Source organism: Cnephaeus nilssonii (genome assembly GCF_951640355.1).
Source record: "Cnephaeus nilssonii genome assembly, chromosome: 5".
In the NCBI taxonomy this organism is placed as follows: Eukaryota; Metazoa; Chordata; class Mammalia; order Chiroptera; family Vespertilionidae; genus Cnephaeus; species Cnephaeus nilssonii.
In genome coordinates this window covers 11357427-11382451 of record NC_137076.1, presented here as the reverse complement: position 1 = coordinate 11382451, position 25025 = coordinate 11357427, and the positions used below count along the sequence as shown (strand labels likewise).

The 25025-nt window shown below is 48.9% G+C and overlaps 2 protein-coding genes across 2 annotated transcripts in view; one reads left to right on the top strand and one right to left on the bottom strand.

Annotated features, from left to right (window-relative positions):
* Positions 1–7221: 7221 nt before the first annotated feature.
* On the bottom strand, positions 7222–8319 carry PNMA2 (PNMA family member 2; the record flags this gene model as incomplete). Its single annotated transcript, XM_079772704.1, has 1 exon — positions 7222–8319. One exon carries the CDS (start codon positions 8317–8319, stop codon positions 7222–7224), a length of 1098 nt encoding a protein of 365 aa, XP_079628830.1.
* Positions 8320–12578: 4259 nt separating this feature from the next.
* DPYSL2 (dihydropyrimidinase like 2) overlaps positions 12579–25025 on the top strand; it is a gene marked incomplete at its 5' end in the record, with an annotated part of 117318 nt that continues 104871 nt past the window's right edge. The window contains one exon of the mRNA XM_079770418.1: positions 12579–12932. Coding sequence (XP_079626544.1) covers positions 12579–12932 — 354 coding nt within the window. The remainder of the gene's footprint in view (positions 12933–25025) is intronic.

Below are 25025 nucleotides of genomic sequence, written 5' to 3'. Positions count from 1 at the left end.
ATACATCAAAACATCATGTTGTACTTTTAAATATGTATACAATTTTTATTTGTTTATTATCCTACTAGAGGCCCAGTGCATGAAATTCGTGCATGGAGGGGGGTTGTCCCTCAGCCCAGCCTGTACCCTCTCCAATATGGGACCCCTCAAGGGAAGTCCGACTGCCCGTTTAGGCCCGATCCCACCAGGATCGGGCCTAAACGGGCAGTCGGCCATCCATCTCACAATCCAGGACTGCTGGCTCCCAACTGCTCGCCTGCCTGCCTTCCTGATTGCCCCTAACTGCTTCTGCCTGCCAGCCTGATCACCCCCTAACCACTCTGCTGCCAGCCTGTATGCCCCCAACTTCCCTCCTCTGCCGGCCTGGTCACCCCTAACTGCCCTCTCCTGCAGAGTTGATCACCTCCAACTGCCCTCCCTTACAGGCTTGGTCCCTCTCAACTGTCCTCCCTTGCAGGCCAGGTGCCTCCCAACTGCCCTCTCCTGCTGGCCATCTTGTGGTGGCCATCTTGTGTCCACATGGGGGCAGGATCTTTGACCACATGGGGGCAGCTATATTGTGTGTTGCAGTGATGATCAATCTGCATATTACTCTTTTATTAGATAGGATAGAGGCCTGGTACAGGGGTGGGGGCCAGCTGGTTTGCCCTGAAGGGTGTCCCGGATCAGGTGGGGGTTCCCTTGGGGTGTGGGGTGGCCTGAGTGAGGGGCCTGTGGTGGTTTGCAGGCCGGCCACACCCCCTGGCAACCCAAGCGGAGGCCCTGGTATCTGGAATTTATTTACATTCTACAATTGAAACTTTGTAGCCTGGAGCGGAGCCAAGCCTGGGGCTCCCTCCGAGGAGGCCGGCAGCCATTTGTGTTGGGGTTATAATTGAAACTTTGTTGCCTTAAGCGGGTGGGCCCGGCCAGGGTGTGCGGAAAGCTTTGCTTCCCCTGTTGCCGGCAGCAACCCTGGCCTGCTCTCTCAAGCTCCATTCTGCCGCCATTTGTTTGAATTTGTTTACCTTCTATAATTGAAACTTTGTAGCTTGAGTGGAGGCTTAGGCCTGGCCAGGGCAGGCAGAAAGCTTGGCTTCCTCTGTTACCTAGGAAACCTTGCTCTCTGTGGCTGTAGCCATCTTGGTTTGGGTTAATTTGCATGCTCGTTCTGATTGGATGGTGGGCGTGGCTTGTGGGTGTGTCAGAGGTATGGTCAATTTGCATATTTGTCTATTATTAGATAGGATACTAGAGGCCCGATGTATGAAAATTCATGCAAGAGTAGGCCTTTCTTCCCCACGCTGCTGGCACCAGCTTCCCTCCGGCACCTGGGACCTGGGCTGCTTCCCTCCTCAAGCCACCAGAAGGCACCCAGGACCTGTGTTGGCTTCCCTTGGGCTGCCCTCAGGCACCCAGGACCCAGGCTGGCTTCCCTCTGGCCCCAGCTTCATCAGGAAGGATGTCTGGAATACGTCTGGTTTAATTAGCATATTATCCTTTTATTATTATCCTATCTAATAAAGAGGGAATATGCAAATTGACCATCATGCTGTCACAAAGATGGCAGTGCCCATAGCCACAAGATGGCAGCGCCCAGTCCCCTCAGCTCTGCCAGAGTCCCACAGTCCTTTCATCCCAGCCGGGGGCGGGGGGCGGCAGGGGCACAGTGTGGCTGGACACACCCTCAGCCCCCCAGCCACCCAGGGCTGGCCCGAGGTGCAGGCAAGCCTTGGATGGCAACTGACCGAGGCTCAGGTAACCAGGGCCGGCCGAGGCTTGTGCTGCCGGCAGTGGCAACAGCAGGGGTGTAATGGGGGCATCACCTTCCCCTGATTGCTGGGTCGCCTCCCGCCCCTGAGGGCTCCTGGACTGTGAGAAGGGGCAGGCCAGGCTGAGGGACCCCCCCCCTCCAGTGCATGAATTTTCATACACCAGGCCTCTAATAGATAATAAAAGGCTAATATACAAATCAACCAAACGGCAGAACCACTGGTTGCTATGACACGCACTGACCACCAGTGCTGTCATAGCAACCAGTGCAGGTGCTGCCCCCTGATGGTCACTGCACTCCCACAGGGGAAGCACTGCTCAGCCAGAAGCCAGATCACCACTGGCAAGCACAGGGGAGTGGCAGGAGCCTCTCTCGCCTTCGTGGCAGCACTAAGGACCCCTTGGGGGATGTCTGCCTGCCGGCTTAGGCCTGTGTGAACCTAAGCCAGCAGGTAGACATCCCCTGAGGGTCCCGGACTGTGAGAGGGTGCAGGCCAGGCTGAGGAACGCCCCCACTCCCCAGTACATGAATGTCATGCACTAGGTTTCTAGTCCTATCTAATAAAAGGGTAATATGCAAATTGACAGTCACTCCAACACACAAGATGGCCACCCACATGTGGTCAAAGATGGCAGCCCCCATGTGGACACAAGATGGCCACCACAAGATGGCCAGCAGGGGAGGGCAGTTGTGGGCAATCAGGCCAGCAGGGGAGGGCAGTAGGGAGGGACCAGGCCTGCAAGGGAGGGCAGTTGGGGGGACCCAGGCCTGCAGGGGAGGGCAGTTAGGGGCGACCAGGCCTGCAGGGGAAGGCAGTTGGGGGCAACTAGACCAGTATGGGAGGGCAGTTAGGGGTGACCAGGCCTGCAGGGGAGGGCAGTTGGGGGTGACCAGGCCTACAGGGGAGGGCAGTTGGGGGGGACCAGGCCTGCAAGGGAGGGCAGTTGGGGGGACCAGGCCTGCAGGGGAGGGCAGTTAGGGGCAGTCAGGCTGGCAAGGGAGAGTTAGGCATCGATCAGGCTGGCAGGCAGAAGCGGTTAGGGGCAATCAGGCAGGCAGGTAGGTGAGCAGTTGGGAGCCAGCAGTCCTGGATTGTGAGAGGGATGTCTGACTGCCCGTCGGACAGTCGGACAAATGGGCAGTTGGACATTCCTTGAGGGGTCCCATATTAGAGAGGGTGCAGGCTGGGCTGAGGGACACTTTCCTTCCCCTCCCTCGCCTCCCCGGCCCGGCATGCACGAATTTCATGCACCGGGCCTCTAGTGTCTTAATAAAGCTGGAAAAGATGAAGATTACTTTTGTGACAACTGCTTATTTCAAGGAAGCCTTATTTTAGTAATTGAGCTTGTTGGCCTAGCTGTTGTGCCAAGAAGCCAGGAAAGGCCTTTAGTGGGTCTGCCTTTACACGGTGCAGAGCAGGGCAGATCTGGGACAGGACCGGATGGGAGCAGGCTTCCCCTGCCTTCCCTGGGGCCTTCCTGCAGTGGCTTTCAGCCTCAGCACCACCACCCAGTGTGGGTAACTCCTCCCTTTGGCGACTTTTCCCTTGAAGGGTGAGTGGGGTGGGGCAGATTGGGAAAGTCTCAGATGGTGCTTAAAACAGCCCAGACGGATAGATGGGCAGCTCCAGCTGGTGTCCTGAGAGACTGAAATGCTACACCTTTTTTTCTTCTGAGGAATTGATTTTTGACATACACTTCTGGAGTTACTCTAGTTTTTAAGAAAGTGTCCATTTGGGATGCCAAGAACCACGTGGGTACATCTGAGAGCTGTGTAACGCAGCTCTGGGCCAGGGACCACTCCAGGGCCCGCTACAGTGGAAGGCTAGCTTCCGAGAAGCCCATCCACAGGCGCTGTCTTCTGCTTCTCAACCAGCCTCCCCCTGGGCAAACTCAAGGAGTCCCTGGCCCACCCGGACAAGAAGGGGAGGGGAGACTCTCCGAAGATTATGCTGCCGGTCAACAAGAACAAACCTTTAGTGCATCTGACAATTGTCTCAGATTCTCTTGCTTCACTTCTGTGTTTCATTTCAGGTTCCACCCCTTCAAAACTCTAGGCTTTCCGAGTCTCGACTTGCAGAACTCTCTTGAACATGGTTCACCCTCGTTATGTTTTTCTTCCTACTTTTTGGTGCTTTAGATAACCCCAGCCAGACTCAGTCCTAAGTGGGCCCCTCTTTGGCTTCTTTGACCCCTCTTTTAAGGCTTGTCAGGACTGGTCCACAGTGGGTGGTGGGGCAGAGTGGGTGAGCATAAGCCAGGAGGGAGCGAATGTGTTTGCAAATGGGGAGGTGATGATGGTGAGCTAAAAGAAATGTTACCATCACTTCCCATCTCTCCTGAGGTGGGGAGACTGGGCAGCTTCCATTCAAGGGACTTGAGGGCAACAGACTACAAGGACCAGTGATCAATTAAGGAATATGAGGACAGGGTATTCTGCAAAGACGCTGACAACATAGGCAAGTTTGTTTAGGATTGAATATCGGTAGGCGTGTTAGAGGATCTTAAAGGCCAGCACTGGGAAGCACATGACAGTTAAGATGAGAACTGATGATCAGAGAGTCTTGCATTGAGGATGGACAGCAAAAGAAAACAGGACGAGAGGCTTGGCAGGACTGGCTGATACAGGCGGAGATGTCAGGTGACACCTGAGGCCTGAAGAGGCTGATGGCCCGGGTGAAAAGCTATCGCAGCAGTAGGCTATGTAATCTTGCAGGCCTCAGTCTCTGAGGGTCAGCACTGGAGATATTTAGTACAAGGTGAGACCACTCTCCTAGGAGGTTTTTGCTGAAATCATTGGGAGAGGGTGTTGGGTAAGCGTCAGGACACTCGCCTTGTAATGGGTAGATCTTTACCGTGTACAGCCCAATGAGGAACGCTCCCCCATTACACTGTAGAAAAAAAGGAAGAGAAACAATTTCAAGAGGACCAAAGTCGAGAGAAAATTTTCACACTGCACATATATACAGTAGAAAATGACTTCATCCAAGAAATGCAATATTTCAGCGTTCGGTCATTTTACTGTTGGCAGAATAGAGGCTGGTGAATTGTCTGCAGTTACTTGCCTGAGCAAACGAGTCGAAGGTCTCTGAGGGACCTGGCCTCCATCTGTCACTTTTTGTATTTTAAAGAGAAATCAATGATGGGTGGACTGAGCCCTCTCATCCCTGGAGACAAAGCCCAAGTATTCATGTTCCAGTATTTTGTTCTCAGGTTTGTATGTCTAGAAGAGTTCAAGACCTTTTGGCTTTGGAGTGCTTTTCTAATCTTACCTACCAAATTTTTTCTTTTACCAATACTAGTAAAACTCCTTCAAGTAATAGCGTATACAAAACCACACTGCATGGAACAGAAAAAACTTCGAGTTTTATTAGTACGTATTTATTTTATAACTTCACATTTATAACATTTTACTTCACATATTGTCAACAAATGGAAACAGTGAGGGCATTTTCATGAGTACAAAAACATAGGAAATCAGGATGCACTGGGTGATATCGTGCCACTGTGGTTGAACAGTATTGAAAAATATAACTTGGGCAAATGCTCACACATGATCCCTTTTTTAAAAAAATTTCTTTTCTTACAATCTCAAGATATTCTTCAGTTAAAATGATCCACAATCAGAAATTATAACGTTGTTTCAAAGTCAAATCACTAGTCTACAATGGCTAGAATACGTTTCACAGAGTAACAGACACGAAGCACTCAATCTTACCATAAGAGCTAAAAAGATTTCTAATGCAATGTGATCACCACTTGAGTCACAGGTTACATATGTACTTGCTATGGCACAACTGTTAGAACAATAAAGAGAGCATGCATTGAGCAGAAAAGCATCATGAAGATAATAATGTCTCCATGTACTGAGGGCTTTCTAGCCTCCAGACATCATGCTAAGTGCTTAAAAGGCATTATGTCATTTGATCTTAACATAACAGCCCTCTTCCATTACCTTCTCATTTTTCTGATGAGGAAACTGATGCTCAGAGGATTTAAGCAAGTCTGTTGTACACAGAGCTACCATGCTGTGCTACATCAACTAGCATTTCACTGAGTGGTGGTCATCGCTCTACTAGCATACTCAACATCAAGGGCATGCATGGGCCTGATTTAAATACCCCATGAGAAGCTACAGGTCCCTTAATCTATGAACATTAAGAAGAGTTCGGTGGTAGGGAGAGCTGTAGGAGGGTATAGGGAAGACCACTGTTGATGGAAGAAGACGTGGGGGTGGTAAACACCATACAGTGCGCCTGAAACCTGTGTAATTTTGTTAACCAGTGTTACCCCAATAAATTCAATAAAAAGGGAAAAAAAAAAGAGAACGAAGTTCAGCCACGTGCTCAGATAGTGCAAGGGAACCCTTTTTCCAACGCCTGAAAAGAAAAGTGAGCCTGTTGCTGAATGTCTACGTGCTGAAATGTGGATAGCAATACACTGGCATCTGCCTGCTGTTTATTAGAGATGTAAAGGGTTTGAGATCCATTGTAAAGATGGAGCTTCAGAGAGTTCTCAGTCCCTGCCTCGGCTCCACCACTTGTTAGCAGTTTGATATAGAGGAGACGGCTTACCAACGCGGAGCACTGGGTTGCTGCACACGTTAACTGCGCCATGCACACAACACCGGGCACGTAGGCCCACGCAAATGTGCATGCCTTTCCCCTCTTTGCCTTCTGTCACCACTAAAAATCTTCTCTCGCCAGAGGGGCCTGCTCGCTACTCCCACATGCCCTCCTGCCACATCGCCCTTTCCTGGGGGCGCCTCCCACACGGCGGACCTCTTGAAAGCAGGGAGCAGGCAGAGTGCTGTGTCTTCTGGGCCTAACACAGGGCCTGGACCCGTCTACCTGACACCTGGCAGGGAGGTGGGAGGCGTGCTTCCCAAGAAAGGAGAGAAGCCTGAAGGTGGAGATGGCCGTGTTCATTTGGCAACCGCACTGCGATTGGCGTCAGGAACTTATTTACACAGAAGGTTGTTCAGCTTCCACACGGGCAGGCCTGTCCTCGAGGGGCCTGTCGCTCTCTGAGAGCAGGACTGTTACCATCTTGGGCGGAGCCTCTCACTGCTTCAGGGACACGGACTTTGCTGATTCGATAAAGAAAATCACCTGACAGGTAAAAAAGCTTAGGTTTTCAGGTAGGTTACGAAGGATGCTTTTTTTTTTCTCACGCCAATTCTACTTTCTATGGTATGGGCAACCTTGTCTATTGGGGATGTTTAAAGGAAACGTGACGTTTCCTTCAGGTTACTGTATTACGTTTGGAATTTAATATTTTGTTTATTGGTAATCTAGGTTAAGGTCCGAGAAACTCTCAGGTAATTTTTTTCTGGGAGAGAATCAAGACTTGGCTCGAAGGCCTTGGTATTCACTGCATTCGCTAAAGAAAAGCATATGGGGAAGGCCTTAGCCTGGTAAAATGCATGTCCCCGGGCCCAGGGGCTGCAGTCTCGCTCTGACTTAGCTTCTAGTTATCTGTCTCCTTATGCCAGTGGCCATAGCCATCATCACCTTCATCTGGCTCGTCACTATTCTCATTTTCAAGAGCGGCCTCCTCCTCCTCCTCCTCCCGGATCACCTTCATTAACTCAAGGAAGTTGGGGGCCGGTCCCTGGTCTTTCAGCTCCCTAAGCCTGCACCACAGGGTCTCGCTGAGGCTCGCCCCGGCCAGCACCTGCTCCAGGCGGACCTGGTCTGCGATGTTCCTGGGGATGGCGCGTTTCTCCACGGCCTTGCGCAGCAGCGTCTCCAGCCGCAGCACATAGGCGGAGACCTTCTCGCCGTCCTCCTGGTAGGTCTTCAGGTATCGCACCTGGGAGGTGCGGCGGCTCTCCAGGCTCCCAAACACCTGCTTGAAGGCCTCCAGACACTCGTCCACGCTCACAGAGGGGTTGTCTGCCTGCACGATGCGCAGGAGGTCCAGGGCGGGGCCGCGCAGGCTTTCCATCAGCCACCTTTTCTTTTCTGCCTCTGCTACCGGCCACTCTTTGACTATCTCAGTGGCCTGTTCCAACCAGATTTCAAAGGGCTCCTCCTCTGGGCCGGGCACAGCGCTGCCCGAGAACACCCGCAGCTTCCGGTACCGCATGGGCAGCAGGGGCTGCGGGGCGTGCGCTACTGCCTGCCCCACCACCTGGGCCAGCAGCTCCGGGGATACGCAGGGCACGGCGGCTGGAGACACTCCCTCATGCCCAAGGGCTCGGAACATCCCCGAGACGGTCTGCCCCTCTTTTTCTAGAAAGAGGTGCAGTCTTTCAAGAAACTCAGCGTCCTGGTTAGGGGTCTTAAAGACCACTTTCCAGACGCCCCCCCTCCCCTGAACCTCACTGGGGATCTCGGAGACATCAGTGTCCCCCAGGAGCTCTAATAAGACGGCGCTGGCATTCTCCTGCTTCCTGACTATCTTGCCCAGCAGCCGGTACCTGCCCAGGGACTTTAACGTGTCCTGGAGAACCTCCTGGATCTCAGCCTCCTCACACTCCACTGGTATCCCCGTCACCATCAGGGATTTCTGGTCATCCACACTCATGATCCGGCACCAGTCCTCCAACAGCGCCAGCGCCATCGTCACGAATAGCTATTCGCTCTAACTCTACGGGTACAATGAATCTGCAGTGCAGGTGGGCACTCCCTGAGGATTTCAACTATCCTGGATAAACTCCTAAGCCCACAACCCACCAGGGAAGGGGTTTCCGGTCAGGTCCCTCCAACAGCAGCCTGAAGTCTTCTGGACCAGTAACCCTTCCCTGCCCGGAGGCAGGAACTCAGCACTTCTGGTTACAGCTCTAGGCCTGACCCAAGGTGGGTGGTTAGTGTCTCAGTCAGTCAGCGCCACTGCCAGTGGCTCTGTCGGTCCCCGGCTGCTGTGTCTCCAGATGCAAGCAGACGTGTGGTGGTGTTGACCCTTCTCTGACCACCGGAGGCCTGCGAGAGATGCTTCACACTCTCCCGGTCTCGGTCGCCTCACCTCTCTCTAGTCAGTGTGGAACCGCCTCCACGCCGGCCCCCAGGACTCCTGGAGAGACGTTGCACAGCAGAGGGCCTGGACTCCTAGCGAAACAATGGTCAGTTACCACACAGCCCTCTCCTTCCCAGGAAGCACCCACACTCACATTAGGGACAGAAGTGAGGGCAGACGGGGTTCTACCCCATGGTCAGGTCTCTGCTGATAGTGACTTTTTTCCCCTCTTGGGGTCCCTCCTGCAATCTGGCTTCCCCACCATTCACTCATCGGACATATCAAGTAATGTCTGAGCCCAGTTGTGGCCAGGACTCAAGATCCTTCCCCCGTGAAGAATGAAGTCAGGAGATGGCCAGATACCTGTTTTTAGCATTCCAGAATGTTCTGTGGGAGTCAAGAAGCTTGTTTATTCAGCTTCTAGCACAGGAAGATGTCACCCAACTCTACAATGTTCACGTCTTGGTCCTTCTTAGCTCCAGCCAAGCCAAGCTGCCCTGTTACACATAAATAGTAAGGGTGTGTTTTCATTGCTCAATAATACCCAATAATAAAGACTGTTAATGCGCTTATTGAAAATATAACAATCCTTCACAATGTAATTAAATCTACTAAACAATATACAGTAGTTACTTCAGTTCTTTGATTAAAAAATACAATTAGAAATCACTCTAACATTTAAAACCAATATCAGTATAACAATATAGTGTATAATACACTTTAATATGATAATATAGACATAACAATTTAATATAGGCCTAACAATTTTTAAAAATCTCAGGGCTGAGCTTGGCCAGTGTGGCTCTGTGATTGAGTGTCGACCTATGAACCAGGAGGTCCCGGTTCGATTCCCGGTCAGGGCACATGCCTGGCTTGCAGGTTTGATCCCCAGTGGGGGCTGTGCAGGAGGCAGCCTATCAATGATTCTCACTCATCATTGATGCTTCTCTCTCTCTCTCCCTCTCCCTTCCTTTCTCTGAAATCAATAAAAATATATTTCAAAAAAAATCTCAGGGCTGAATAAGTTAAACCTGGAATTATGAATTCCTTCTCTTTTGTTATGTCTGGGCAGGCTTCGCAAATGCAAAAGGAGGTGTTTCTTTTGCTTTGAGTGTTAAGTTGCTAACATGACACTTTCTTCGTAGCCTTTGAACTTGAATGGGGGTCATTTGAAGAAAAAGGAAAAGAGAGGAAGTATATGGAGAATCAGTGGAGAATGGGTAATGTGAAAAGGAGAGTGCCTAACATCTCAACTGACTGCTGTGGGGTGGGTGTTGGGGCCCTGACCACTCCTCCCTGGGCCTGAAAATCTCCATCACGCCTAGAGGGCTTTATACGATGCCAACTTGTAACCATCCAGGCAGCTGCTCCTGCTGCGGGCACCTTTCCCCTGTCCCTTCCGGATGGCTCTGAAGGCATGGTGCGTGCCCAGGGGCAAGGAGGACAAAGAGATGGATCACACCCTGGCCCAGCAACCCCAGGGATCTGAGTCCGGTGACTTCTCTATGCCCTGCTAACATATGAGGGTGACTTCCTCTTCACTGTAATACTTCCAGGAAACATTATTTACAAAGAGGCTCCCACTGCCCAGGAAGAAATATCTTCAAGGTGTACGTAGTGACTGCTTTGCTGAGGTTAGGGTACTCTGGGGGGCTTCCTCCTCCCAAGGCAATCTCTCCCTGCAAGGCGACTTTCAAATACAAAGATGGCAACTGAACCATGGTCCTTGATACACGGATTGAAATATTTGGTTATGGAAAAAAAGGGGAAATCTTGTATATTCTAACATAGAGATAGAATTAGTTGGAAAAGGAACCAGGTGGAAGATCCCCATTGGATTTGTTGGATCATTGAGTTGGATAGTGATCTTGGGCAAAGCGCCTCAATCTCTCTCAATCTCAGTCTCCTACCCTGGAAAACGGTGATGGTAAAGCACTCAACTGCACTCATCACACTCATCTTCCGGGGCTGCGCTGAGTAGGAAATGACGCAATTCGTGTGGAAGCACTTTATTCAGATGGAAAGCACATCTGGTTTGAGGTCCGAATGCCAGCTTCTGCGTCTCTCAGCCCTCACAGTGTTCCTCTTTCCTCTTCCTCCCCTTCTCATCGGAAGACTCCTCTCCCTCCCTACCCGCATCACCATGGGCTCACCCTAAAACTGTAACGGGTAGTCCTCCAAATTGAACTCCTTTCACAATTGGGGGGGTGGGGTGGGAGTATCCCCATTTAATCCTTCCAGGGGCAAGGGCTGACGATGGGAAAGAATCCCTGGTCCCACTGTCCAGCTTGATGACCCTGCAGTAAACAGCCTCTTTTAACCCAAACCCATCCTAATGACTGAGCATGCCCAGACCTCCCTCTGGAGCCGCCAAAGGATGGGCAACATCTCTGCAGAATTTGCCACTGTAGAGAGGGGCGGGGCTGTAACCTACCAGATGGAGGGATTGATAGGGACACAGGGAAAGACGTAGGGATGCGAGCGAGCAACGAGGAATCCACCCGGGACGGTGTTAGTGGCACAAATCCCCACACATCTCTAGCCTGCTTCGCCACACGCAATTCAAAGCACTCATCACAGCCAGCACCTCATCTCCTACCCCACTCTGGGCACGCGCCCCGCACTTAGGTCTCCAGCACGCGGCTCTGGCGCAGTGCGCAACAGGGGTGGGGGGACCGGGCCGGGAAGGTCTGGCGCTTTAGAGATTGGGCTACAATTTGCGCCTTTTCATACCATCTCAAAACACTCCCCTGCGCCTTTTTTGTGGCGCAGTGGCGCAGTTAGCGGTGCATGGCACCCCCCGCACTGCCTGCACCCTCACCCACCATATTTTAGTTGCCGTGCTGGGCCGGAATTTGCAGACTGCATTCTTGGTTACACTCCCAAGGGCCCGTAGATCTACGTCTCTCTTTATACCACCCGCCCCTCCCCCCATCATTTGCTACGTCCCTCGGCATTTCTCGCGGCCATGCTGTGCGCCCCCACCCCCACCCCCGCCCCCGTCCACCTCAGTGGATGGACTAAGTGGGTGGGCGCCCAAAGCCTGTGGGTGGACTGAAGCTCTGGTGGCCCAGGCGTCGTACAGCCCCCACCTCTGCGAGGCCTGCGCCATCCCTTCTCCATCCTCAGTGAGGCCCCTTCCTCTCTCCCCGGGTGTCCTGGCGCCAGCCAGTTTGCCACCCTTTTCGCAGCATCAGCTCACCCCCCGGGGAAGGGGGCAGGGGCCCTCCCCGCCGTGGGTCCTCGCCCCTGGCCCACCTCCGAAATGCGGTAGCGGGAGGCGCCGGGCCGGGCAGGTGCAGGAGGAGGGCGCGTTGGCCAGGGGCTGCGCCCTCTGATCTTCATCCCCGCGCGCCTCCCCCATACTCACCCGGAGCCGAGAGCGGTCAGCAGGCCCCTCCGCTCCGCATCCATTAACCGGTGGTCTGGCTGCTTCACTTCCGGAGCGCGGGGCTCCGGGCAGCTCGGCCCTCCCTCTCCCCCGCCCGCCGCAGCGCTCCGCTCCCACCCCGGCGCCCCGCCCCGCCCCGCCCGCGCCTCCCTCCGCGCGCCGCTGCCGGGAACTGGCAGCCTCGCCTTCCCGCTGCCGCAGCGGCCGCCCAGCCAAACCCAACTTTGCAGCTCGCGGGAGCTCCCGCGGCGGCGGGGGCGTGGGCAGGGGGGAGCTTGCGGGGTCAGGAGGAGGGGCCGGGGGGGAGGGTCGCCCGCTCGCCAGCCCTCCTTCCTTTCTGTGCACCTTGCGGTGAGGCAGAGCGCGGCGGTGGCGGCGGCGGCGGCGGCAGCCAGGGGGCTGTGCTCCGGGAGAGGCGGACCTAGGGACCGCAGAAGGGCGGACAGACGGAGGGACCCTCCCCCAGCCCCGCACCATGGCCGAGAGGAAGCAACCCGGGAAGGCGGCGGAGGACGAAGAGGTCCCTGCCTTTTTTAAGAACCTGGGCTCGGGAAGCCCCAAGCCCCGGCAGAAATTCTGCGGCATGTTCTGCCCGGTGGAAGGGTCCTCGGAGAACAAGACCATCGACTTCGACTCGCTGTCGGTGGGCAGGGGCTCGGGGCAGGTAGTGGCTCAGCAGCGGGACGTCGCCCACTTGGGCCCGGACCCGCAGCCGCCGTACTCCCGGCAGGGCCGGCGTGCCGGCGGGGAGCCATCTGTTGAATCGGGCCGGAAGGTGGAGATCCGGCGGGCCTCGGGCAAGGAAGCCCTGCAGAACGTCTACGACCAGGTGGGTATGGGGGAGGGGAGGCCTGAGAAGGAGGACGGGGCTCGGGGATCGCCCCTCCCTCGCCTCCCAGAGTGCCCACCGCCCTGCCCCTCCCCGGATCTGTGCACGCACCCCACCCTACTCTACCCTTCTCGAAGGGTGCGGGGAGGCCCCGGCTGGGCGGCGGGCGGCTGCGCCCACAAAGGCGGCCAGTGCCTCTCTGGGTCCGGGAGGTGAAGGGGGGAAGGATGGGCCGATCCTCGGCTGGGGGATCGCAACGTGGGGTGAGGGGATGGGCGGCGGTTCCATTCTTCTTAAACCCTCCCGGGCGGCTCCCCATTGCAGCGGTGGCTGGGTGTCCCACCCTTTTTTGATGCAGCTCGGAGCGTGCGGCGGAGGCTCCGGGTAAAGGCCCGCGGGCTCCCCAGGGGTCGGGAGGGGCGGGCGGGGGCCGAGACCGCGGCTCCCTCCCGCGCCCGGCGCGCTCTCCACCGCACCTTCTCCGGCTCGCTCGGCGGCGCTCGCGTCCGGAGCTGGAGGCCAGGACCATGGTCAGCGGCTCCCGGACCGCCTCGGAGAATCGCGTCACCCTGACTCCTGTTCGCAAAGTGAGAAGAACCAGGGAGGCGATGGAGTCACCCGAGGAAACCCAGACGCTCCTAAATAGCCCATATGCAGAGCAAAGTTCCGCTAAGTATCTCAGCAAGGGCTTCCCAGAGTGCCCCCCCCCGCCCTATTTGGGAGGCGCTTTGGAGATGGGGACTAAGTGGATTATGTTCAAAGGGTAAAAAGAAAAGGGAAAACACCTTCACATTTTGAATAGATTGTCAGAGATGGATTGGACCCCCCTCTACTGTGTTAATGGGGAAACAAAGAGAACCAATATACTAAGCCTTGATTTCAGAAAATGTTTGTCACCTCTGGCAAAAATGAACAGTTGGTATTTTAAGTGAAGTTATCTTCCCACACCAGTTTTTTTTCCCCCTTTATCAGCGTGACCCTCATACTTGTGCAAACCCCTCCCCCCCTCACACACATACACACAAACCGTAATTTCTCAACTGATGAATTACAGTGTGAAATGTTTTAACACTTGTTTGCTGTTTCTCTCCCAGGCCCATGGGTGAAGATGAGAAATGAGTCAATGATTGATTATTTATTGAATATCTATTATGTAGCTTGCCTTGTGGGGCTGGGGGAAGGTTAGCTCTATAAAAAGTTCAAGGCAATTTTTTCCTCAGGGGCTTCTAAGGTAGTTGGGGGTGGTCTCTGCATATTCACGGAGTGATTCCGCAGTCATGTCTTTGGCTCAACATTCAGGGTGTGTGCTGACAACGAACACATCAGAAAACAATTAACAGTTGGTGATAATGGCCCAAATATGTTACTGTTTCCTGATGTAGCATAGAGTTTTGCAGCTCTTCACTTTTATTATAGTCTGAGTGCATCATGTTGCATTTGAAATTCTACAACTATGTTGAATTTTTTACAATTTAGTAAAACAGCATGTACCCAACTTTAATGAGTATTTTCACATTTAAATACTGTCAAAGTTAGGGAATGTTATTTAAATTATTATCTTCTCCTTAAAAAAATTTTTTTTTTAGTTCTTCACTTTTATAGGACCAATTCTAGGAAAGATAAACCATTTGCTGTCATTTTCAAAAGAGAAGGCAACTAATTACTTAATTGATTCCTCTTCCCACAGCCTTGTCCTCTGATCTATTCCTATAGGGGAGTATTTGATATCCTTATTTCACTGTGAGTCAACCAGAAGAACTTAATCCAAAAAGCTCACTCTTTTCCAAGTCATTACACAAACTTTGATAATTGAAGTAAAGTTTTTCTTAACAAAAAATAGCTATTGATTTTGAGAGAGAGAGAGAGAGAAACATCAATATGAGCAAAACATTGATTGACTGCCTCCTGCACGCCCCCTACCTGAGATCAGCCTACAATCTGGGCATGTGCTCTGATTGGGAATCAACCTGAAACCTTTTGGTGAATGAGACAACACCCACCCAGCCAGGGCTGAAGTAAAGTTTCTGATAGTGAAAGCTGAGTGAGTGTGAAATACTTCCCTATGTGAATACATTGGGTGGGGGCAAACTATGATCATATAGCATCATGGTTATGTGCGTATCCTCGCCTTCAACACATCGTGCTTGCTGGGGATCCTAATGTCCTAAAGAGAGGATAAAAATGCCTTGAGATTAGGAAGAGGTCATTTTTTTTTTTTAATGGCAGCTCAGGGGACAGAGATTAAAAGTGGCCATCTTGATAATGATGGCAGTGAATCAAAATTCAAGTTTGAAAGGCGAAGTTTCACTGGGTTGAATAACATCTCTTCTTCTGTTCATTTAGAATCTTAGATATTTGATCATCAGAGCTACGAGTTTGAACACACTCCAAATTTAACTGAAGTTCTAAATTGTAAGCCTAGGGTATATGAAAGAGAGAGATTTGAAGAGGAAATACCCAACCAAAACTCCAGACAGTTTTAGCCTCTGCAAACCCACATTTGTACCTGAGGGTGATTCTGGCTTGGTCTTCTGCAGCCTTCCATGAATTTTTTTTTTTTAATTTTCATTTTCAATCTTGCCTTATCACATAAGGGTTGTTCCTATGGGATTTGTTTCATTCATGACTGAGAGTATTTACCAGGATCGGTACTTACAGTGTTTGAATATTTCACGTTTATACAAGAGAACAAAGGGGTGTGTGTGTGTGTGTGTGTGTGTGTGTGTGTGTGAGAATATGGTGATTTCCAAAAGCGCAGTTGGGCCCGCCATTTTGACTGAATCAAGTGGCCATTACTTAATTTTTCAGCTAATGATCAGGGTGATGGCCAGCATCTCAGTGCATGCCTATCTGAAGCCCTAGCACAGAGAGAGGTGGGGAACTGAGCAAGTGGATTGAGGCCTGACTCACCCCTGAATCTTTGTTTGTAGGTGTTGTTAATGCCTGGTCAGAGAAATGGCTTTGTCCACCTGTTGCTCTAGGGGTTCTCATATTCCTTTTGCAAGGCTTTGGGGAGGGAGGGAACGGATTCCTTAGCCCAAATGCAGCATGGCTTGTGGGAGACCAGGAAAAGTGTCTGAGCTTGCATTTGCAGGTGCCAGCAGGTCAGCACTGGGAAGCACTGGGCGTGGCTTGGGCTGGGCTGCTAGGTTTTGGTGAAGGGCCAGAGCCAGTGTTGTGAATGCAAATAAGAAAAGCTTCTATCTCATTACTGTCTTTTTTTTTTTGTCCTTGGGGAAGTCCACCTTGGGCTACAGTGGGGTTCAATTGATGACCACCCTGTGAAGGACTAGAGCCCCTTGGAACAGAGAGCAGAAGGTCAGCACTGCTGGCCACACCTCCCTGGCCAGTGCCCTGGGGTCCCTCAGCCTCCTCCCTTCCTCTAGGAATTCCCTGCCTTCCATCAGACACAGCTTAGCCAGAACCAGCTGTTCCGCCAAAGAAATTAGATCCTGAGCATCCCGTCCAAAGGAGCTCCCAGGCCCCTCTCCCAGCAGCAAACAACCTGCGTGGACTAGAGTGGCAGGGGAGTGAGTCTCCACTTTCCAGGGCAGGTGCCAGTCTGTGAACTACACAGGAGGGCTGCTGAACTTGACAAAATCACCAGCTCTGCAACATGCTTTCTGATACTCCTTCCCATTCTGTGTCCCCATCCCCTGTCCCCATATTATCTCCCAGCACTGGCTGCCCAGTGACTCTGCCGCCCTCTTACTGTTCAATGCTACCCCTACCCCACCCTGATCGTGATGCTTTTTCTAGATCTTTCTTCCTCCCAAAGCGACAAATTCTGAAATCACTCCCTTCCCCTCTGCCTTCCCCTCTCTCATTCAAAATTCCTACCCTGTGTTAATCTTAGCTAGGGAGAAATCCCAATGATTGAAGGCATCCTTATCTTCTGTGAATGACTGTTACACAAGTTGTCCCTAGAGATGCTTGTTTGATAGTAGGCTGGCAGTAGCCTGTTCAACAAAAAGAACGTCTAGTTAGCACAATGTGTGGTAGAGACTTGGCTGGGAGCCTAGAACAAGAGTATTGATTTGATACTTGAGAGGGCACATTGTTTCAAAAGAGAAGGTGCAAATGTGAACATTTATGTGCTCAGGATCCCCCCAAAACTGTGACCCTTCTGGGTTCAAAGGGAGAGGGGTGCTTGGGAGGAGAAGGAAATGGTGATAATCCATCATTATTGGTTGCTCTTGATTTACCAAATGATTATTGAAGTAATCAGATCATTAGTTAAAAAACTCTATATGTGGCCCTAACCGGTTTGGCTCAGTGGATAGAGCATCGGCCTGTGGACTTAAGGGTCCCAGGTTCAATTCTGGTCAAGGGCATGTACCTTAGTTGCGGGCACATACCCAGTAGTGGGTGTGCAGGAGGCAGCTCTCTCATCGATGTTTCTAACTCTCTATCCCTCCCTTCCTCTCTGTAAAAAATCAATAAAATATATATTTTTTTAAAAAGAAATACACATACCATAAAATTTAGCATCTTAACCATTTTTAAGTGTACAGTTGAGTAGTGTGAAATATATTCATATTGATGTGCAACCCATCTCCAGCGCTATTTCATCTTGCAAAACTGAAACTCTTTGCCCATTAAACAACATATACACCTCTCCCAGCCATCATTCTGCTTTCTGTCTCTATTAATTTGACTAAGTACCGCCTATAATTGTGTTTATCTTTGTGTGGCTTATTTCACTTAGCATAATGTCCTCAATATTCATCCATGTAGCATGTGACAGGATTTCATTTTTAAGGCTTAATAATATTCCTATAATTAGTTACATCTCAATGAGTCATGGATATTGAAAAGTTGTCGCTCAATTAATAGGCCCGCGATGCATTATGGGAGGAAGTAAGAAGGGTTAAGTTTGGGATGCCATAGACCCCACCGCCACCACCTGGGGACTAAGGCTTGAGTAGAAGAAAACTCCCTCCAGCTAATCATCTTTTCCCTCGTAGCTCAAAGGTGGAGAGGATAATTGCTGTCAATGAATTCTGAGTGACAACATCTGGCCGTGACCTCTTGAATGTTGCATAGTTCATGAGCTCTGGCCCATGGAAATCTGGACAGGGCCGGGCATTTTTCTACCTTTGGAAAAGACAGCCCGGTATTCCTATGGATCCTTTGGTGTCAGTGCCACTTTCTACTTCCTTGAGAAAGAAGGGAGAGTCAGAACTGGCCATGGAGTTCAACGTATACTGTCATCAAATGTGAGAGTCTGAAGGAGGCCTTATGATTATTTAATCACCCCATTTCTAGAGGTGGAGAAAGTGATGTCCCGAAAGATAGCGCTTCATCCCATGGAACTCAGGTGACAGTCCCAGGACTAGAATGGAGGCCCCTCACTGCCTAGTCCCACTGCAGTCCTTTATCAGTAAAACCTTGTTATTTATGTAGCATTACATTCTAGATCCTGTGTTTTAGAATGTCCAGAATATATTACTTTAAAACTTGCCCCAGCACCATCTGATATAGGCATTATTGCCTTTGTAAATAAGGACACAGAGTCTTAGTGATATTTAATGAGGATCCCTAGGTCTTGCTTTTTAGTAAGTACATAAACTAGGATTTGAACCAAGGTTTCCTGACTCAGTCTCATATTTCTCGCAACACATCATTCTCTAGTTCAGTTCCATGGTCACATATAGTGAATTTAAAGATATAGTTTAGTTCTGTGGGCAAAATATTTCATATTCTATTAAACTTCATATGGTCCAAGGGGTAGCCCTGTGATAAATACTTTAAATGTGCTATGTTGCTAATGCAAAGACAACTATATTGAGTAGGTACTACTGCTATTCTTATTTTGCAAAAGAAATATCTGAAGGTTAAAAAAAAAAAAAAGAAACGTATAAAGCAATTTGCTAATTAAAAGCCAGAGGCAGGATTTGAACCCAGGTCTATGTGACTAAGGAGACTCTTAATCACTGTGAGGTACTGAATTGCTTTCTATATCAACTATTCTTTTCTCATTTTATCTCCAAAAATTCACCGTTGCAAAAAAAAAAAAATCTGTGCCTACCTTTTTTGTTTTCTGTTTTGCAATGTACTTTTTTTTTAAAAAAAATTTCTTTATTGATTTCAGAGAGGAAGGGAGAGGGAAAGAGAGATAGAAACATCAATGATGAGAGAGAATCATTGATCGGCTGCCTCCTGCACGCCCCCCCACTGGGGATCGAGCCTGCAACCCAGGCATGTGCCCTTGGCTGGAATCGAACCTGGGACCCTTTAGTCCATAGGCTGACGCTCTATCCACTGATCCAAACCGGCTAGGGCTGCAATGTACTTTTTGAAGCCATTTATAAAAGGGACTGTTGATCTGTCTTTATGAATGTGCCCTAAACTTTGATATTCTGTCCATCATTTTTTTTTTTTTAAATTCAAGAGGTGTCTTCAGATATCACTGGACAGAGGCCAACTCTGAGAGTATGAATGACATGCTTTTCTAGGATTAGAGGAATGTGATGACAGTGTGATTTTCCTACTTGATGTAAACCTTGAACAACAAGCAAATAATTAAGAGGCCATCAATAAAAGCATTGACTGGCAGGTGGGCTGATGGGCACTTGGATGTGGTTGGTTGGTAGGGTAGGCTGAGAGCTGCACACCAAGAATGGCTTGAAGGGGGAGCACCTGGTCGTGACGTGGTTTGCTTTTAGGACCTCACAGACAGCCTGCCCGGGGTCTGATTCCAAGGCAGCTCTCGGGCAGAAAGCACTCTGGGCAAGGAGTCAGGAAGCCCAGCTTGTCTTCCTGGCTCTCCATTCACTCGCTGTGCTAACTGCTCAGTCACCTAACCTGGGGCTGTCAGGCTGGGCCTCAATGTTTAAGATTCCTTCCCCCATTTCCTCTAAAGTCCCTGAAAGAAAGCTATGCTGTCCCTGGCTGTTCTTTCTTTTTTTAATTGAGGTAAAATTTACATAACATAAAATTCTTATTTTAACCACTTTAGTCTACAATTCAGTGACTTTAGTACATTCACAATGTTGTGCAACCATCACTACTGACTAATTCCAGAATATTTTTATTACTCCAAAGCGAAACTCCGTATCCAGTAAGCAATCATTTCCCATTATCCTCTCCTCTCACACCCCTCCCCCCGCAACCCCTACCCCCATCCTCCTATGGCAACCACCAATCTACTTTCTGTCTCCATGGACTTGCCTGTTCTGGACATTTTGCATAAATGGAATCATACGATACGTGGCCTTTTGTGTCTGGCGTCTTTCATTTAGGGTAATGTTTTCAAGGCTCATTCACATTGTAGCTATCAGTCCTTCTTTTTTATTTTTTAATCACTGAACAATATGCCATTGTTTGTATATAGCAATTTATTTACCATTCACTAGTTGGTTTCACTCTTTAGCTATTATGAATAATACTATATTTGGCTATTAACATTTTTTAAAGTTTTGTTTAAACATATGTTTTCAGTTCACTTAGCTATATAGGAAGGGAATTGCTAGATCATATGGCAATTCTAAACTTAGCTTTTTGAGGAACTGCCAAAGTGTTTTCCACAATTTTACATATACCCCCAACATTGTATAAGGGTTCCAATTTCTGTACATCTTCCACAACACTGATTACTCTCCCTTTTTAAAACTTAAACTATCCTAGTGAGTGTGAAGTGGTATCTCATTGTGGTGATGTTGAGTATCTTATTATGTGCTTGTTGGCCAATTGTATATCTTATTTGGAAAAATATCTATTCAAGTCCCTTGTGAATTTTTGAAAATTGAGTAGTTTGTTTCTTGTTGAGTTGTAGGAGTTCTTGATGTACTGTGGATACTAGCCGCTTATCAGATACATGATCTGCAAATATCTTCTCCTATTCTGTGGGTTCTCTTTTCACTTTCTTGAGAGTGTCCTTTGATACACAGAAGTTTTTAATTTTGATGAAGTCTAATTTATCTGTATTTTCTTTTGTTACTTTGCTTTTGATGTTATATGATCCATGGCTGTTCTAGGACTACTGGATCAAAAGAAATCTAGCAAAGAAATTCCTGGGCTTCATTTTCCAGCATGATATTCATGTAACTAAAATCCTATTGTTTTATGGGAGCTTTGAAATTTATTAAGAATAGCATTTGCAAAGATTTACATAGAAGATGGTGGCATAGGTAAATGCAGTACTCACCTCCTCCCACAACCACATCAAAATTACAACTAAATAACCATCATTCAGAACTGCCTGAAATCTGGCTGAACGGAAGTGCTATAACTAGAGAATTAAAGAAGAAGCCACATTAAGACTGGTAGGAGGGGTGGAGGCGAGGAACGAGCTGGTCTGACCACAACATGTGGCTTTCTTTTTAAATTGGAAGGGATATCTTGGCTGTGGGGGTTCCCCCATAAAGATAAAGGGATCCCAGCCTCACACTAGACCCCTCAGTTCAGGGTTCCAGTGCTGGGAAAAGGAGTCTTAGTAACTTAGGGCTGTAAAAACCAGCTGGGATTGTGGCTGAGTGACAAGGAGAATTGCTGGAGTCCCAGGCATTTCCTCTTAAAGGGCTGGCACACGGACTTACACAGACTCACTCCCTCAGAACTCCAGCACTGGGGCAGCAGCTTGAAAAGATCCAGGGACACATGGGGAGGGACTAAGTTGTCTGGCATCATGGCAAGAACTGGGGGGCAGTTTTCTCCCAGACAAAAATGCTGGCAGAGTTCATTGTTCCTTTGCTGAGACCTCCCCGTCACAGTGCCAACAGGCAGTGGCCATATCTGAGTCTCCATCAACCTGGCACACACTGTTCGCCCCGCCCTGGAGATTCCCCGCCCCATCCAATTTGCAGCCTCACCCAAACTGTTTGCAGTGGCTATTCCATGTGAATGGCCTGTCCTGGCTCAGGCTTCAGACTTTCCTAAAATCTCTCAAACAAGCAGCAGCTGGCCTCAGCATGTCCCATACCTCTTAATAAGTGGCCCCAGGCCTGGGACTAGCAGCAACCTGCCTTTGTTCACAACTTGGCTTCACCTGGTCACCTCCAAGCCCAACACAAGTAGCAGCCATCTACAGATCACTCTGCAGCTCCTGCCAGGTGGTCCCAGGCAGGGCACAGGCAGTAGCTGACTTTGCACCTCCCAGGAGGCCCCAGAGTCAGTGCACCCAGTGGTCAGCTTCAGACCACACCAGATTACAACCCTACCACATCCACAAGTGATACAGTCAAGGGGCAGACTCAGTGAGCATCAAAGCCCCACTGAAGCAAGTCCTGCTCCATAGGGGCATCTCCTGTAGTCACAGCTGGTCTGTACAGCCAGTTGGCCTGGTAACTAATCCCTCTCAGTGACATCAACAACAATCAAGGCTCAACTACAACAGGACAGTGCACACAGGATTCACCTAGAGTGCCCAGTTCAGGTGACTGGGGAGGCTGAGCCACTGGGCCCTACAGGACACCTACTACACAAGGCCATGCTACCAATTCCAGGAGACATAGCAGCTCTACCTAATACATAGAAACAAACACAAGGAAGCAGCCAAATTGTGGAAACAAAGAAATGTCACAAATGAAAGAATAGAAGAAATCTCAAGAAAATAAACCTAAATGAAATGGAAGCAAGCAAACTACCAGATACAGAGTTCAAAGCAATGGTTATAAAGATGCTCAAGGAACTTAATGAGAACTTCAAGGAACTTAGTAAGAACTTCAACTACTCTACCCAGCAAAACTCTCATTTAGAATTGAAGGACAGACAAAGAGCTTCACAGACAAGAAAAAGCTAAAGAAGTTTATCACCACCAAACCAGTATTACATGAAATGTTAAAGGGTCTTCTTTAAGAAGAGGAAGAAGAAAAAAGATTAAAAATATGAACAATAAAATAGCAATAAATACATATCTATAAACAATTAAATCTAAAAATAAAAATAAACAAATAAGGAATCTAATGAACAAAATAAACTGATTAATAAAACAAAACCAGAGGCATGGAACTATGGAACAGACTAATAAACCTCAGAGGCAAGGCGGGCAGGGGGATTGGAAGTGATTAACCAAAAAACTTATATACATACATGCATTACCCATAGTCACAGACAATAGGGTGGTAAAGGCCTGGGGTAGAGTGGGATTTGGGCGGAGAAGTGCAGTGGGGAGAAAAAAGGGGGCCATCTTTAATACTTTCAACAATAAAGATTTTTTTTAAAAAAAGAATAGCATTTGCAATAACTTAGTATTCTTGAGTATTTTGTATACTGTGCAGGTCTGATCTTTCTATCTCAGGATCCTATTCATACAAAGAAAATTCCTGTGTGTGTGTGTGTGTGTGTGTGTGTGTGTGTGTGTATTCACACATATATGTGGTATTATCTATCTAATATTTATAGGGCAGTGATTAAGCTGAGTTTAGGAAAAATAAATATAAGAAACTAATTAATCCAATTTGTTTTGTTTTATTTTTTAGAGGTAACACAACAAAGTATCATGTTGACTATAGATTTCACTAATAAGCAATTTTTTAAAGAAGTCCTTATTGTCACGAGTATTACGGATGTCCCACTTCCCCTCCCCTCCAATGTCCCCCTCCACCTGGTTCCTGCCCCACCCCAAACCTTACCACCCTATTGTCTGTGTCCATAGGTAATGCATGTATGCATGTAAGTTCTTTGGTTAATCACTTCCAACCCCCCTGACCCCCTTGCCTCTGAGATTCATTAGTCTGCTCCATGTTTCCATGCCTCTGGTTCTATTTTATTCATCAATTTGTTTTGTTCACTAGAATCCTTGTTAGTTTATTTTGATTTTTAGATTCAATTGTTGATAGATATGTATTTATTGCCATTTTATTGTTCATATTTCCTCTTCTTCTCCTTCTCCTTCTCCTTCTCCTTCTCCTTCTCCTTCTCCTTCTCCTTCTCCTTCTCCTTCTCCTTCTCCTTCTCCTTCTCCTTCTCCTTCTCCTTCTCCTTCTCCTTCTCCTTCTCCTTCTCCTTCTCCTTCTCCTTCTCCTCCTTCTCCTTCTCCTTCTTATTCTTCTTCTCTGCTTTTCCCTTGCTGCATTTAAGATTCTCTCTTTGTCTTTAACCTTTGGCATTTTAATTATGGTGTGTCTTGGTATGGGCCTCTTTAGGTTCCTCTTGTTTGGGACTTTCTGTGCTTCCTGGACTTGTAAGTCTTCCCCCCCCCCCCCCCCACCAGATAGGGGACGTTTTCTGTCATTATTTCTTCAGATTGGTTTTCAATATCTTGCTCTTTCTCTTATTCTTCTGCCACCCAATAATGTACATGTTGGTATGCTTGAAGTTGTCCCAGAAATACCTTACATTGTCTTCATATTTTGGATTATTTTTTCTTTTTGCTCTTCTGATTGGGTGTTTTTTTGCTTCCTTATATTCCAAATCATTTTTTTTTTTTTTGATTCTCAGAATCCTCTACTCTACTGTTGAACCCCTGTAAATTATTCTTTATTTCAGTTAGTGTATACTTAATTTCTGACTGGTCCTTTTTCATGTCTTTGAAATTCACACTAAGGTCCTTGAAAGTGTCACTGTTTCTTGAAGTTCTCATTAAGATCCTTGAGCAACATTATAACCATTTTTTTGAAGTCTATATCTAATAATTTGCTTGCTTCCATTTCATTCATTTCCCCCCCCCCCCCCCCCCCTGGAGATTTCTTCTGTTCTTTCATTTGTGACATGTTTCTTTGTCTCCACATTCTGGCTGCTTCCCCGTGTTTGTTTCTATGTATTAGGCTGAGCTGCTATGTCTCCCAGAATTAGTAGAGTGGCCTTGTGTAGTAGGTGTCCTGTAGGGTCCAGTGGCTCAGCCTCCTCAGTCACCTGAGCTGAGCACTCTAGGTGTATCCCTGTATGCACTGTCCTGTGGTAGTTGACCCTTGATTGTTGTTGGTGTCATTGGGAGGGATTGACCTCCAGGCCAATTGGATGTGAGGACCAGATGCAACTACAGTGGGAGAGCTGAGATGCCCCTATGGAGCAGGACTTGCTTCAGTGGGGCTTTGGTGCTCACTGAGTCTTCCACTTGCGTGTGTTGCTTATGGATGTGTATAGTGTTAATCTGATATGGTCTGAAGCTGTTCACCAGGTGCACTGGCTCTGGGGTCTCCTGGGAGGTGC